The sequence below is a fragment of the Theropithecus gelada genome, chromosome 2, assembly GCF_003255815.1.
Source record: "Theropithecus gelada isolate Dixy chromosome 2, Tgel_1.0, whole genome shotgun sequence".
In the NCBI taxonomy this organism is placed as follows: domain Eukaryota; kingdom Metazoa; phylum Chordata; class Mammalia; order Primates; family Cercopithecidae; genus Theropithecus; species Theropithecus gelada.
In genome coordinates this window covers 178143424-178161271 of record NC_037669.1, presented here as the reverse complement: position 1 = coordinate 178161271, position 17848 = coordinate 178143424, and the positions used below count along the sequence as shown (strand labels likewise).

Sequence of the window (17848 nt, the reverse complement as noted above, 5' to 3'; positions counted from 1 at the left end):
TGGTGTCTGCAGCAGAATTAACTGCTTGGCAATGGGGAGAAATCGCCAAATATTTTGAGGTCACATGAGTCTTCTGTACTGATGATTATTGTTTTGGTGTGAAAGCAGAGAAAAAATACGGATTGAGTTTTTTCCCAGACAATAAGTCATGCTCACCATTTGGTCTTCATTTACACGTATTAAGGAGTCCAGTAGTAGAAGCTTTGAAATAAGAAAATTGCATGTTCAGATAAGCTATTTTAAAAAATAACACAGGTAAGTTCCAACCCAAAACTATGTCCAAATTTGGGTCACACTTTCTTATTTCTTTGCATGTCTTGTAGTTTGGGGAAGGGGACATGGTTGATAAAAGCTAATTGTGAGTGGGCCCAGATGTTGGAGTTAGAGGATAAAGACTCTAAAACAGCTGTTGTATGTTCAAGGAATTAAAGAATACTATATTAAGAAAATTAAAGAAAAATATAATAACAGAAATTTCCATATAGAATATATATATATATATTCTCCTATACATGTGAGAAATAAGAATGAACTAGAAATTTTAGAGCTGAAAAGCGTAATAAATGGAATAAAAAATTCATTAAGTAGGCTTAACAGCAAATTTGAGATGGCAGAAGAATTAGTGAGCATGAAGATAGGTCAACAGAAAGTATCCAACCCAAAGAACAGAGAAGTTCAAGAAAGGAGAGGCTACAAAGACAGACAGATAAAAACATTTAAAGAAAAAATTACGACTTCCCAAATTCTAACGTAAGCACTAATCTACAGATCCATGAAACCCAAGAAGCCACCAAATATAATAAATACAGAGAACTACACCTAGACAAACTGTAGGCAAAGTACGGGCAGATAAAGACAGAGGAAAGTTGAAAAGAGAAAGAAAAAAATAAACCCCACAGGGAAGTAATGATACGATTGACTTTGCATCAGAAAAAAAAAATTTTTGACAAAAGGCAGTGGTATGACATACTCACAGTGTTACATGAAAGAGAAAATTATCAAGTGTTAAATGAAAGAGAAAAGTATCATTAAAAGTAATGGGAAAAACCACAATTACTTTTGCACCAACCTAATACATTCTTATACAACTATCCTTCAAAAAGGAAGGCGGGTGAGGATTCTGGGAAGATAGTGAAACAAGCAGCAACAGAATCAGCTCCCCACCTAGACAATAATTGCTCGGGCAGAATCAATCTGATGTGAGGAAACTTGTCCTCCAAGTATTGAGGTTCTGCACTCTGATCACTGATTGCTGCTTTTTGTCACAGAAGAGCAGACAAAGAAGTGATCACCCTTGCACTTTGGCCCCATTGTTGCAAGCCCCTCCTCCTCTGGCTGAAGTGACTGACAGGGAATTTAAAGGGCTGGCACTTCTTTCCCCTTCATTTTTCTGCTTTTCCCCACTTTGGAAACCAAATACTGAAGACTATGACATTCAAAATCAACCACATATATGAAGAAATATATGACGGGAAATTAGAAAGTCACTGTGAATACTCTGGAGAAGGTGTAGGCTTTTACAAATGGGCAATAAGCATATGAAAATATGCTCAACATTACTACTCATTAGGGAACTACAAATAAAACTCCAAGATGCCACCTCACACCCATTAGGATGGCTACTATCAAAAGAACCAGAAAATAACATGTGTTGGCAAGAACACGGAAAAATTAAACCTTTGTGCAGTGTTGGTGGGAATGTAAATTGATACTGCTGTTCTGGAAAACAGTTTGGCATTACGTCAAAATTTTAAAATAGAATTGACATTTGATCCAACAATTCCACTACAAGGTATATACTCAAAATAATTAAAAGCAAGGTCTTGGAAAGAGATTTGTATAACCACTTTCAAAGTAGCTAAACCATAAAAGTGTTCATCTGCAGATGAATCAGTAAGCAAAATATGGTATATACATACAATGGAATATTATTCCACCTTAAAAAGGAAGAAAATCCTGACATGCTACAACATGGATAAACCTTGAAGACATTATGCTAAGTGAAACAAGCCAGTCACAAAAAGACAAATACTATACGATCCCACCTATGTGAAGTATTTAGTCAAAATCATAGAGGGAAATTTGAATGGTGGCGCCAGGCGCTGAGGGGAAGGTAGAAAGGGGAGATACTGTTTAATGTGTATAGAGTTTCATTTTTGCAAAATAAAGAGCTCTGGAGATGGATGGTGGTGACAGTTGTATAATCAATGTACTTAATGCCAATAAAGTATATACTTAATGATTAAAACATACATTTTATGTCAATTTTACCCTAGTTCAAAAAAATTGGGGGACAAATGAAGGCAAAATTGAAAAATTCCATTACAGCAGATTTGCTCTAGAAAAAATATTAAAGAAAATCCTTCAGGCTAAAAGGAAATTGTAACAAATGAAAACTCAGATCACGGGACGGAATAAAGAATACTGGAAATGGTAAATATGGAGTATATAGAAGACTCTCTTGATTGTTTTCTTAATAAGTATAAATTATATGAATATAATCTGTGTTGTTAGGTAGATAACATACATAGATATAATACACATGACACTAACAGCACAGAGGAGAGGAGAAAAAAAATAAAGCTGTGTTGGAGCAAAGGTGCTATATTTTACCAGAATTATGTTAAGTAGAAGTAGACTGTAATATTAAGATGTATAATTCGTTCTCTGCATCAAGTGTTATACATAAATAGCAATAACAGCTAAACAATTAGGGGAATTAAAATGGTATACTTAAAAATGCATTTCAACACAAAAGAAGACAGCAAATGGCAGGAGCAAATCAAATAATATTTAAAACCTGCATTAAATGTAAATCGACTAAAACCTCCAATAAAAAGGCAGAGATGGTCAGTCTGGATAAAAAAGCAAGATCTAACCATATGCAGTCAACGAAACTTTTAAAATCCAGAGATACAAATACTTTGATTTTAAAGGACAGAAAAAGATAAGCCATAGAAACAAGAATCATACCAAATCAATCAAACAAAGCAGATTTTAAGACAACATTCCTAGAGACAAAGAGAACTACTTCGCTATAATAAAAGGGTCAATATACCAGGAAAATGTAAAAATTTTAAGTGTACAGGGACCTAAAACAAATCCTTAGAACACATGAAGCAGGAACTAACAGAACTAAAAGAAGAAACAGTTTCTGAGAGGCAGTTATTGAAATCTCCAACCATATTGTTGAAGATAGAACTTGAAAGAAAAACAATGAGCATACTGAAGATTTGGACAATATCAACCAACTTGACCTGACCATTAATTTACGAAATGCAACCTCCAAACAGCAGAATACATGTTCTTTTCAAGCACATGTGGATTACTGTCCAGGATGTAGAACATGCTTGACCAGGATACAGCAATCTTGTTTTAAACAGTCAAGATGGTAAATATTTACACTTACGAGCCAGATCTGTCACAACTATGCAATTCTGTCATTCTGGTGTAAAAGAAGCCAAAGGCAGTATGTTTATGAATGGCCAGGGCTGTGTTCCAGTAAAATTTTATTTACTAAAGCAGGTAACCTACATATGGGCCACACTTCACAGACTTCTGTGCTAGATCATAAAACAAGTCTCAATACACTTAAAAAGACAAATTATGCAAAGTATGGTCTTCAACAACAGAATTAGAAATCAACAAAAAAAAAGTATGCTAAGAAAATCCCAAATATTTGGAAATTAAACACCATGCTTAGAAAAAACCCATGAGTCAAAGAAACTGAATTCGAAGAATATTCAACCACATGACAATGAAAACACCACATATTAAAATACAGAGAATACAGTTAAAGAAGTAAATCCAGTATAATTTTAAATAGTTATACTAGAAAAGTAGAAATGGAGAAAATAACTTAAGCTTCAACTTCAAAAAGCTAGAAAAGAGTAAACCAAATGCAAATTAGAAGGAAATAACAAAGACCAAGAAATCAATGCAACTGAAAATGTAAAGGAAAAAAAAATCAGTGAAACCAAAAGTTGGATAAGCTTTATCTAGACTAATCAAGAAGGGAGAGAAGATACAAATTATCAGTACCAGGGATAAGGAAGGTGACATCACTACAGATTGTACAGAAATCCAAAGACTTATAAAGAAATATTATGAACAATTTCTGCCTACAAATTAGGTCACTTAGATAAAATAAAAAGACTTTTAAAAAGATACGTATTACCAAATTACTCATGAAAAAATAGAAAATCAGAATAAAACTATGCCATTAAAAAGTTGAATTCATATTAAAAATCTTCCCTGGTCCACATGGCTTCAATGGTAAATACTGCCAAACAATTAAGGAAGAAGTAATACCAATCCTATGAGAATTATTTCAGGAAATAGGGCAGGAAAAACTACCCTGTCCAACATGACGTTAGAGGTTCCAGTCAATACAACCAGGCAAGGAAAAAAATGAAAGGTATACAGTTCAGGAAAAAAGTAGCAAAGACCCTCTGTCTCTAAAGATAACATGATCTTGTGTGTAGCAAATCCTAAGGAATATAAAAAGTAAATTTTAACATGCAAGTTTAGCAAGGTCACAGAATATATGATCAATACATAAAAATACAATACTTCCCAATTTTAAAATGTACAATGAAGTTACAGTAATCGGGTCAGTACAGACTTCTAGATCTATGTTTATGAGGTAGGTATAGACATGTAGATCAATGGAACAGAACAGAGTCCGGAAATAAATTAGTAATTATGTTTTCCCCCTGAGATCAGGACAAGACAAAGTTGTCCTCTCTCACCATTTCTATTCACATTGTAACGGAAGTCTTAGCAAATGCAGTAAGACAAGAAAAGAAAATAAGAAGTATACAAACTGAGAAGGAAGAAATGAAGCTGACTTTTTTTCATGCATGACATGACTGTCTATGTAAAAGACCCCAAAGAATCAGAAAGAAAATTACTGGAATCAATAAACTATTATAGATAACACTGGAGGACAATGTTGTTAAGATAACAAACCTTCTCATCTTGATCTGTAAATTCAATGTGATCACAATCAAAATCTCAGCAAGTGACTTTGTGGACATCAACAAATCAATTTGAATGTTTATATGGAAAGGCAAAAGACTGAGACTAGCCAACATGATACTGAAACAAGCCTGATACTACACCTGATTTCAAGACTTATTACACAACTATAGTAATCAAGACAGCGCAGGAAAACAACAATCAGCAGAACAGAACACAGCACAGAAATACAGCCCCATAAATGTAAACTGACCTTTGACAAAAGGCAATACATAAAGAATAATCTTTTTAACAAATGATGCTGTAACAGCTGGACACCCACATACAAAAAAAAAAAAAAAAAATCAATCTAGACACAGATCTTATATTTTTCATGAAAATAACTCAAAATGGGCCGGGCGCGGTGGCTCAAGCCTGTAATCCCAGCACTTTGGGAGGCCGAGACGGGTGGATCACAAGGTCAGGAGATCGAGACCATCCTGGCTAACACGGCGAAACCCCGTCTCTACTAAAAAAAACACAAAAAATTAGCCGGGCGAGGTGGCGGCGCCTGTGGTCCCAGCTACTCGGGAGGCTGAGGCAGGAGAATGGCGGGAACCCGGGAGGCGGAGCTTGCAGTGAGCTGAGATCTGGCCACTGCACTCCAGCCTGGGTGACAGAGCGAGACTCCGTCTCAAAAAAAAAAAAAAAAAAGAAAATAACTCAAAATGAATCACAGACATGAATGTAAAGTGCAACACTATAAAATTTCTAGAAAACGACACTGGAAAAATGTAAACTGGAATAAAAGGCAAAAATCTAGCGGTAGCCCAAACATGGCACAAAAACTGTATTCCAACAGAATTTACAAACGGCTTTCTTCCTCTATACTCAGCAAATCTAGCAGAAATTTAGTGAATTCAGATGACTAGTCTAAAGAGATATTTTTGTAATGGATTAGGCTTAGGGAATTAACTTTACATAATTCTCACAAATTATGAGGTCCTCTGTTTCTAGAATAAGTTAACATTTCCTAATTGATTTAAAAGAAATAAATATTTTAGACAAATATTTTAAGGGTAAAACTCAGTTCTATTACCTATATTATAGTGAAGCACCTAGTACTTACACAAAAAAATGTCCATATACATATGGCCAGTGACTATCTTATTAAACAGAGTAGATATAAAACACTTCTATCATTATAGAAAGTTCTATTGGAAAGTACTGCTCTAGGCCTACAAACGTGGGCCATCTTGTGTTTTGGTTCACAGTATTAGGAGATGCACTGAATTCCACTTGTGCTTGGGATGTGGAAAGCTGCAAGAGAATGTTATTTTCACCTCAACAATAAGGGAGAAATTCTAGATGATCTACAAAATAGTAAGTTTTCTTAGGCTTATCAGAGAGCTAAAGCCACAAGGCAAATAAACAAGTGTTAAAACAGCTAAGGAAACCAGACATAAGAGGAATTTACATTCACAAGCTCTTTTCATAAGCCCAAGTACTCATGAGAAAGATCTCGAGTAGGACAGAAGTTCAGCATCCTTGGTGACACTGTCAGTCGCATGGGAAATTAGAAAATATCTGAGCATGAAAACTAAAATAGAGCATAAAAACTCTCTGCAATTCTTACAGTAATTTGCATACAGATGTTTATACATTTGTTTAAAATGTAATAAAAATGTACATAAATGTTCACAGCAGCATTATTCATCATAGACAGAAATTAGAAAGAACCCAAACGTTTAGTCAACTGAAAAATGGAGAAATACAATGTGATAATCATACAATGGAATATTATTCAGCCACAAAAAGAAATAAAGTATTTATAAATACTTCAACGTAGACAAACCTTGAAAATACTATTGTAAGTGAAAGAAGCCAGATGTAAGACAGGTAAGGTCACTTACACTTTGTGAGGCTGAGGTGGGAGGGTAGCTTGAGGCCAGGAGTTTAAGACCAGCCTGAGCAATATAATGAGACCCCATCTATATCTGAAAATTAAAAAAAAAAAAAATCTAAAAGGCAACATATTATATAATTCCTTTTATATGGAATTCCAGGATAGGCAAATCAGAGAGGCAGAAAGCAGATTACTGGTTGCTAAGGGCTCAGGGGATGTGAAAATGGAAAGTGACTATCATGGGCACGGGCTTTCTTTTTGGAGTGTTAAAATGTTCTGTAACTGGATAGTGGTAATGGTGGTACAACTTGGTTAATATACTAAAAGTCACTGAATTCCATTCTCTAAGAGGATAAATTTTATAATACGCAAATTATTTTTCAATAAAAAAATGTATGGGGTACAGCTAAAGTAGTACTTAGAGGAAAAATTATAGCTTTAGGTGCTTAAAATAGATCAAGTCACTAACCTGATCATCCAGAAAAATTAAAGCAAAAATGAAGAAGATCTAAATAAATGGAAAGAAATACCATATTCACAGAAGGCTACATATTAAGATAACAATTCTACTCCAAACTGACTTATACATTCAATGCCCTTCCAATCAACATCCCAGAAGGCTTTTTCATTAAATAAGTTAATAATGTGATTCTAAAATTTACATGATGCAAACAGCTAAGAAAAGCCAAAATAATTCTGAAAAAGAGAAAACAACATTAGATTACTCATGCTACCTGATTTCAAAAGTTTCTAGAAACTAATGAAAACATAAAGTATTGTTATAAAGACAGACACAGATAAACAGAAGAGTCCCAAACAGACCCATATGTATATATTCAACTGATTTTGACAAGGTTACCAAAGCAGGTAATTCAGTGGAGAAAGAACAGTCTTTTCAACACATGATGTTGGAAAAACAGAACATTCAAATCCAACAACACTTATATTGCACCACACCATAATCAACATGAAATAGATGACAGACCTGAGTGTTAAACCTAAAACTATTTAATTTCTAGAAGTAAACACCTGAGAAAATCTTTGTGATTTTAGGGTAGACAAAGATCTCTTAGATAAGACACCAAGAGCAAGATCTATTAAAAAAAAAACCTGATAAATTACATAAAAATCAAAATTTTCTGCTCTTAGAGACTACAGAAAATGTTTGTAGGGCACACATCTGATAAAGTATTTATTTCCAAAATATATAAAGAACTCTCACACCTCAAGAGTAAGAAAACAACTCAACCAAAACATGGGCAAGATATGAACAGACATTTCATCAAAGAACAAGGATGGCAAATAAGCACGTGAAAAGATGCTCATCAGTCATTGGGAGAAAACAAACAAAAGCCATAAGATACTACCACCTACCTACAAGAATGGGTAAAATTTAAAAATGCCACGTGATGGAGTAGTAAATATTACTCTCATGTATTTCTGGAGGGAATGCAAAATGAATACAGCAACTCTGGCAAAATGCTTAGCAGCTTTTTATAAAGTTAAATGTATATTTATCACACAAACCACCAATCTGTGCCTATGCATTTACCTGAGAGAAATAATAATATATGTCCAAAGACCCATATGCAAACATTTCACAGCCACTTAATTCATCATTGCCAAAAACTGGAAAACAAATTGCAGTACGTCCATATAATGGAGTACTATTCAGCAATAAAAAGTAACAAACTACTAAAACATCAACAACATGATTGACACTCTCAAAAATATTATGCTAAGTGAAAGAAGACGGATATACAGGGTCACGCCTACTGTCTGCATTATATGGCATTCTAGAAAAGAAACTCCCACAGCTATACAGACAGAGAGACAGAAATCAGACCAGTGGTTGCCAGAAATGGGGTAGGGAGAAGACTGACTACAAAAGGTACAGGAGGGAACCTTAAAGAAACAAAACAAAACCTCTAAGAGGCAATATGATAAACACTGCTCCTTGTACTACTTTATCTGTGTTAGTTTTCTGAATCATGTACTCTGGTGCTTGTAAATAATAGTAACAAACATGTACTAACCTCTCACTATGTTCTCACAATATTCTATACCTTTATGTGTATTTACTTTTAAGTTATATGAGGAAAGTACAATTATTACTTCCATATTATAGTTGATTGAACAGACACAGGGTGGGGATTTAAACAACCTCCAGTGACAGAGCCGGAAATCAAACCAAGAAAAAACCAAACCCTGGCAATTATGCTATAGACTTTACTCTTAATTATTCAGTCATGATGAAAATGTTTTAATCTCTGCAGAACACAAATCCAAAAATGTATCCTAAAATGTCTGTCAACACCAGCTTGTAACAGTAATAGGGCATCAACAAATAATAATGCTATGACAAAGTACTTATCTTTTAAATTTTAAAAACATATACCTTGTAAGAGTTGGTTTAAAAATAAAAACACTGGGTGAGGAATTAGACAACTTAATATTTATATATTAGAGATTACAAAAATGTTTTCACCTTTTTATAACTTCATGTGGGTTACAAACAACTTTTCAGAATAGTTAGAACTGTAATTACTTCCACTTTCAATTAGTAATAATGAAATTTTAAATAAATGTCATTATCTATTATAATTCTGTAGCCAAAACATTTTCTCTATCTTAAGAGAAAACTGAATGAGATTCAAAAGTATCAATTTGTCAAGAGTCAGACAGTATTTTATGCCAGAACTCAAACACAAGTATTCTTATTTTCAAATACTGAAGCTATTTCCACTGTAAACCTAATTTATTTAAATGTATTGTTTTTAAAAAGAAAACAAAGGAAAAACTCACTAGAAAACCTCCCAGTTTCTGGGTGAGAATGTTTTATCATTCCATCCTTCTGTTAATATGATCCTTCAAAGCAATGATATCTATAATTTCTTCTACTAGATTATCAACTTCATATAACCTTGTATAACCAACACATAAAACAGCACCTGCTTCATATTGTATTCACAAAAATTTCTGTTGAATTAACAAAACAATATCATGCCACTTAAAAAAAAGAAAAGCTGTAATGAACAAGCTAATCCTAAAACTTATGAAAATGCAAGGGACCCCATATAGCCAAAGCAATCTTGAAAAAGAACAAAGTTGAAGGACTTATGCTTTTGGATTTCAAAACTCATTACAAAGCTACAGTAACCAAAACTGTGCAGTAGCGGCATAAAGACACAACATACTGATGGCAAGGGAATGGAATAGAATTGACAGTCCAGAAAAAAACCCATACATTTATAATCAATTGATTTCTGACAGAAGTGCTAAAACCATTCAACAAAAGAGTATTTTTTTTTAACAGTGCTAAGATAAGTGGATATCCACATGCAAAAGAATGAAGTTGGAACTCCTCTCTCACACCACATACAAAAATTAACTCGAAATGGATCAAATACCTAAGTGGAGGAACTTGACATATAAAATCTTTAGAAGGAAACAGAGGTGTAAGTTTTCATAACCTTCAATTAGGCCAACAGTTTCCTTAAATATAACACTAAAAGCACAAGCGACAACAAAAATTAATTAGACTTCATAAAAATTTAAAATTCATGCAAAGGACACTATCCACAGAGTGAAAACGCAATCCACAAATATGCTCAAAGGGGACTCAAATGATTCACTACCAAAAGAATCCACTAAACACAAAAGAAGACTAATGGAGAAATGAGGGACAAAAAAAGCTATAAGGCATATAGAAAACAGCACAACCACAGAAATCAGTCCCTCTTTATGAGTAATTACTTCCAATGTGTATTAAACTCTCCAAAAACAGAGACTGTCAGAAAGAACAAACACATGATCCAACCACATGCTGTTATGCACTTTAAATTCAAAGACAAAGAGACTGAAAGCACAGAAAGTTATTCCATGCAAATAGTAAACAAAAGAGAGAAAAGACAGACTTTAACTCTGCAAAATTCAAAACAAAACAAAAAACGGCAGGGTGTGGCGGCTCACACCTGTAATTCCAACGCTTTGGGAGGTGAGGAGGGAGGATTGCTTGAGCCCAGGAGTTCGAGACCAGCCTAGGCAACATGGTGAAACCTCATCTCTACAAAATTAGAAAAGAAAAAACAGACTTTGAATTTTTTTTGTTTTAAAAAAAGGTTACAAAAGAGAAAGAACCCAAAATATAATATAGTAATAAAACAGTTCAATACAGCAAGAAGGTATAGCAATTACAAAGATTTATGTACCTAATAACAGACCATCAAAATATAGGAAGAAAAGGGACATGGATGCAGCTGGAAACCATCATTCTTAGCAAACTATCACAAGAACAGAAAACCAAACACCGCATGTTCTCACTCATAGGTGGGAACTGAACAATGAGATCACTTGGACTCAGGAAGGGGAACATCACACACCGGGGCCTATCATGGGGAGGGGGGAGGGGGGAGGGATTGCATTGGGAGTTATACCTGATGTAAATGACGAGTTGATGGGTGCAGCACACCAACATGGCACAAGTATACATATGTAACAAACCTGCACGTTATGCACATGTACCCTACAACTTAAAGTATAATAATAATAAATTAAAAAAAAAATCTAAAAAAAAAAAAAATCTAAAAAAAAAAAAAAAACTTGACAGAATTGAAGAAACAAACAATTCTACAATAATAGCTGGTGACAACAATACTCTATTCTCAATAATGGATAAAATCGCCAGAAAGGAGATAATATAGAACTTAACACAACAAACCACCTAGGTCTAAAAGACATATGCAAAACACTTTATTGAACAAAGACAGCATATGCAATTCTTCTCAAGTACACATGGGACATTTTCCAGGATAGACAATATGCTGGGCCACAAATTAAAGACGAAAATTAAGTTTCAACAGATTTAAAAAGATAGACACCATACAAAGTATCTTCTCCAACTACAACAGGATGAAGTCAGAAATCAGTAACAGAAGGAAAACTGGGAAATGAATTTGTGGAAATTAAACAAGATACTTACCAATAGATCAAAAATAAAAATGAGAGAATACTGAATGAAAACAAAACCACAATGTATCAGAACTTATGAGAAACTGTGAAAGTAGTACTAAGGGAAAATTTTATAGCAAAAATGCCTACTTTCAAAAACAAAAAAAAATCTCAAATCAAAAACCTGACTTCACAAACTAAGTTGTGAACTAGAAAAAGAACAAACTAGGGCCGGGCATGGTGGCTCACGCCTGTAAACCCAGCATTTTGGGGGGCCAAGGCAGGTGGATCACGAGTTCAGGAGTTCAAGACCAGCCTGACCAACATGGTGAAACCCCATCTCTACTAAAAATACAAAAATTAGCCAGGCGTAGTGGCGGGCGCCTGTAATCCCAGCTCCTCAGGAGGCTGAGGCAGAGAACTGCTTGAAACCAGGAGGCGCAGGTTGCAGTGAGCCAAGATTGAGCCACTGCACTCCAGCCTGGGCGACAGAGCAAGAAAAAAAAAAAAAGAAAAAGAAAAAGAGAAAGAATAAACTAAACCCAAAGCTTCCAGAAAGACAAAATTGAATAAATAATAAAGACTGTGACAGAGATAAAATAGAGTGCTCACTTCAGCAGCAACATATACGAAAAAAGAACACAGAAAAAAAAAAAGATCAATGAACCCAAAAGTTGGTTCTTTAAAAAGATCAACACAATTGACCAATCTTTGGCTAGATTAAGAAAAAAAGAGAGAAGACTCAAATCACTAAAATCAGAAAGTGGGACATTACTACTGATTCCATAGGGGACAAGAAGGGTTTTAAGGGAGTATTATCACGTCTTGTTATGCCAACGCATTGAATAGCTTACATCAACACATTCCTATTAACAGAAACACAAAAACCTACCAAGACTAAATCATGAAGAAATACAGAATCTGCAGACACTTACAACTTGCAAGGAAACTGAATCAGCAATCAGAAATCTCCCAACAAAGAGAAGTCCTGGTCCTGATGGCTTCACTGGTGAATTCTACTAAAACATTTAAATAACTGAACCAACACTAATCCTCAATCTTTTCCAAAAACTGAAGAGAAGGGATCACTTCCTAATTCATTCTATGATGCCAGCATTACCCTGATCCAAAAGCCAGACAGACACTGCAAGTACAGCATATTATAAACCAGTATCACCTTATGAACACTGATGGATAAATCCTTAGGAAAATACTAGCAAACCAAATTCAGCAGCGTATGAAAAAGATTATATACCATGACCAACTGGGACTTATTTATGAATGTAATGTGCTCAAAATTCAAAAATGCAAATGGTAGTTAACTCTGGGTGATTTTTTTCCTTATGTTTTTCTGTTGTCTAAATGTCCACAAAATAGAATATTTTATTTTTTAAATTTATTATAAAGTATTTGAAAAATACACAAGTGTAGAGAATATTAAAATAGTTACAAACCTAGCTATTCAGACTTTCAAATTCAAAAATAATACATTTGCTTCAGAATATTTGATTTAAAATTTTTTTAGCTGACATAGTTGAAGCTCCCGTAATACTGGCCACCTCAGTACCACCCACTCACCCTCAGGAAAACCCATTATCACAAAGCTGGTGTACGTGCAACTTATCTATCACATTTTTATACTTTCATTATAAACTGCTATTAACAAACATAGTATGGTTTGTACTGCTTAAAAACTTACATCAAAGATTTCTCATACTGTACATATTTTATCACAACTTATTTTTTCACTAAGCATTATATTATCAGGATCAAGGCACAAACACATGTATTATTTTTATAATTTAAAATATTATATAGTTTATTAAAAGGCATTCAACAGAGGTTCTAGATTTTAAGGGTTTTTTTTGTTTGTTTGTTTTTCTCAGCTGCACACAATAAACAGTTTTTTAAAACACTTTTTGAAAAGTATAGCAGCACTGGCAACATCCTACTGCTTGGTATCATCTTCATTTCTGTGGGTATTTTTCTTCTCTTTTAAACTCAAGATTAAGACACTGTCTATACAGAGCACATAGAAACATTCTCCTCTGGAATTCCATGCTAGAGCAAAAATACTCATTAGCCAAGTAGTTTTGAACAATGTAAAATAATTATTAAAGAGAAAATTTATGCTGTCATTCACCTAGCTACCTAAAAATATACTTAATAAAATATACAAAAACGTATTGACACACACAAATTTTGGTAATTTCTAACACTGGAAAATTATAAGCTAAAGCTAAAATAATAAATACGTAAATAAAAGCAAGCTCTAAATTGAACCCAAGATTAAGTAGCATCATATTTCATACGTAGGGGAAAAAATAATTAAGTTTCAACAGCCTGGTAGCAGCAAAATAAATAATGCTGGTTTCAGAAACAATTTAAAATTCTAACCCATCAAAAAATGCTTCAACTTTCCTGGGTAACTATTTCTTACCTATCTCCCCAAAACAAAGAAACAAAAATATCAACAGATTGTTTTATGATAGCCCTTCTTTTGGAGTTCTGACTTATTTAAAAAGGATATTATCATCACTGGTAAATCAGCCATAACAGGACTTTTGTGAAAAACCATGATTTATCTATATATTAATCTAGTTACACGTAACTTGAGAGACGCCTGACATATTTTAAAATGTTATCCATTATTACATTATGAACAGTAATACAGATCTCTGCACGCAACTCTGTAATTTGTAAAAGACAAATCTGCGTACAGCCTAAAGTGTTTCACGAGAAAGGTCACGAGTATTAATGGCAGCAAAACATTAAATGTTACTTACCCACAAGTAGTATGTGAACTGAAGTGCAAAAATAGCAATGCCTTCATTATCAAAGGATCCAGCTACTGACCGAGATATGTAGCCTGGTACAATAGCAATAAAACAAGCAGCTAAAAGTCCTGCTCCTTGGTTCCAAAGTTCTCTGGTAAGCAAGAAAGTAGATATAGATGTAAGGCCGCTAAAAGTTGGGGCAAGGAACACACATACATCTCTTATGTGAACTGTTATGTTCAATGTATTTAAAATCCAATGAATAAGGCCAGCTGTTATCATCAACCCTGGGTAAACCTAGGAAGAAAAAAATGGAAAACTTAATTACATATAAAATGAGACACAAAAATATTAATATATGTACTCTTCTTTATTATTACACTTTGTTTACCGTAAGTTTGAAAGCAACATCTCAAAACAATTTGCCTTCTTTACAAACTACAAAAAAAACCCCACACCATTCTGTGTTGCATACAAAGAACTAGCTCATATATGGAGGAAATACATAAAAAGATCAGAGAGAAAATGAAACAAGAATGATTAAAATTGAAAATGCTTAACAATGGAATGATTAAAATTGGAAATGTTTAACAATGTTAACTGTAGGTAACTTTCTTACTGATCCCACTAACTTTTTTTTTTTTTTTAAATCAAAACAGGGTCTTAGTGTAGCTTATCCTTGAATTTGGGGTTCTAATATACTCCAATTTTGCCCATACTTGTGTGTACATAAGAAAATGAGAAAAGGGCCGGGCGCGGTGGCTCAAGCCTGTAATCCCAGCACTTTGGGAGGCCGAGACGGGCGGATCACGAGGTCAGGAGATCGAGACCATCCTGGCTGACAGGGTGAAACCCCGTCTCTACTAAAAAATACAAAAAAAAAAACTTAGCCGGGCGAGGTGGCGGGCGCCTGTAGTCCCAGCTACTTGGGAGGCTGAGGCAGGAGAATGGCGTGAACCCGGGAGGTGGAGCTTGCAGTGAGCTGAGATTCGGCCACTGCACTCCAGCCTGGGCGACAGAGCGAGACTCCGTCTCAAAAAAAAAAAAAAAAAAAAAAAGAAAATGAGAAAAGAAAGATAAGATAAAGAAAAATTACACACAAAACTATTTAAGTCATATTTATAAAAAAAGTCCCTTCCTTTCAAGCCCTAGATTTGGAAAGTAAGCAACTCTAGCTAGGAAAAGAGGGAATAGTCAGTTGGTGAATTCAGAGATAATGTTTTGGGACTCCTGAAAAATTAAATTTTTTTATACCACATAAATACTTAGGGATACAAGCGAAATAATAAACTAGAAGAGGCCAGTTAACAGTTATACCCACCCTCATTCTAAAAGAGAAACATTAAACATTAAAAGGATTCAAGAATAGTAAACAGGACATTCTTCCTGAGTTACTATTCGGTGACTAAAACATGCATTTACATCTGCTTCCTTAGGTAAGTCCTAAAAGACTCTTTTTTCACTCCACAACAGAAACTACAAAGGTTATAAATTTCCTTTCCCTGCTCTACAATTTGTAACTGCAACCTCTCTCCCCCACACTCCCGTCTTTAACTCTCTTGCTTTTTCTCCATAACACTTACAATCATTTGACGGACTACTTATTTTACTTATTTACTTTCTATTTCTTAACTGCCTATGCTCACAAGAATGTAAGCTCCAGAAGAGCAGGAAATTTTTCTCCAGTATCCAGAAAAATAACTGGCACAAAGTGGATGTTCAATACCTACTGCATGCATGGAAGGAGAAAGGGGGAAGGGGAGAAAAAAAGTATGATAATTCATCCACATTCTCAACACATAAAAATTTTGTTCCTCTTCAGATTCAATACTAGGTACCAGTGTGTGATTCTGTCAGCAATATGAGGGGGAAAAGAAGGAAGTGAATTTAAAAATACTTTCAAGGTAAGTCAATATATCCATATAATACGGTAGACTGAAATGACACACACAAAACAGCCAGGATTCATGGAAGTACTACTAAATGAAAGAACCAAAAATAAACCAACAAATAAAATCCCAACAACAAAAAAAGCATAATCAAGCTCAAGATAGGGAATTCTCCAGATGCCAAAAATGAAGAGGAAATTCAAAGTAGGTGCTGACGTCATGGGAGCTCACAGGAGACAAGAAAAAAGCCAAACATTACCAGGCCTGATACAGGCCTTAAGGAATGAAAACGGGGGGGTTTCACCCAACACAGGGATCAAAGTGAAGACCTAATTACCAGCAAAAAGTCAGGACCAGCTTATGAAACTAGACAAATTCTATTCATCCATCAAGGAACTCTGCTTGCCTTCCAATGCTCAGAGCAGAAACAAAGTCCTAAAGGAGAATATGGAACTCATTCAAATGTGTGAATGTGGACTCTACATTTATAATAACCTTAAGTAAGTATAAGAAACCTCAAACTAAGTAAAACTGTCCGAAAACCAGTGAAACCCCTAAAATTCTCCAGCAAAGGCAAATGAGAAAGATTATTACAGGGATTATCCCAAATCTCAGGACCTCAGGACTCTCAGAGAAAATAGGCTTCCACTGAGGATTAATTTAAGATAAAGGTATAAACCACACAAGAAAAACTATAGTTATCAAATGTAATACAATTTAGGTATATGATAAGATGAGCACCACAAGAACTGCAGGTAATAGCTATCTGCCATATGTATAACCCATTTAATACTTTTCCAATTCCACTACAGAACATGGTAACTACTATTGTGCCTTCATCTCTTTATGCCTTTCTATTTACCTCAAGGATAAGAAGATGCCCCAGACTAGAAACACAACACCTCACTATCATGGAAAACATGTTCTTTCTAAACACAAAGGGAACATTTATAAAAATTTGGATATATCCTAAGCCACAAGTCAAGTCTCAATAATTTTAAAGGATTGAAATTACATAGAAGGTGTTCTCTAACCACAACATATTTAAAGTACAAAGCAAAAAACCTAACTGGGTAATCCCCTTATGTTTGAAATTAAATACAATTCTACATAATCCATGAGTCAGGGAAATTACAAAGAAAATTAAGACACATTTTGATTGAAATAATGAAAATACTACACATCAGAACTTATGAAATGCGGCTAGTACAGTGGTTAGTGTGTAGTTTCTCAGCTTAAAATGCATCTCTTTTTTTTTTTTTTTTTTTTAGACGGGGTCTTTCTCTTTCGCCCCGGCTGGGGGGCCGGGGCCGGGTTTCCGCCCCCTCCAAGCCCCCCCCCCCGCGTTCCCCCCCGCCCCCCCCCCC

General features: G+C 34.7%; 1 protein-coding gene across 1 annotated transcript in view; it reads right to left on the bottom strand.

The window, feature by feature from the left end:
• Nucleotides 1–17848, bottom strand: part of STT3B (STT3B, catalytic subunit of the oligosaccharyltransferase complex) — a 106485-nt gene that overhangs the window by 44944 nt on the left and 43693 nt on the right. The window contains exon 3 of the mRNA XM_025375653.1: nt 14602–14889. Coding sequence (XP_025231438.1) covers nt 14602–14889 — 288 coding nt within the window. The remainder of the gene's footprint in view (nt 1–14601; nt 14890–17848) is intronic.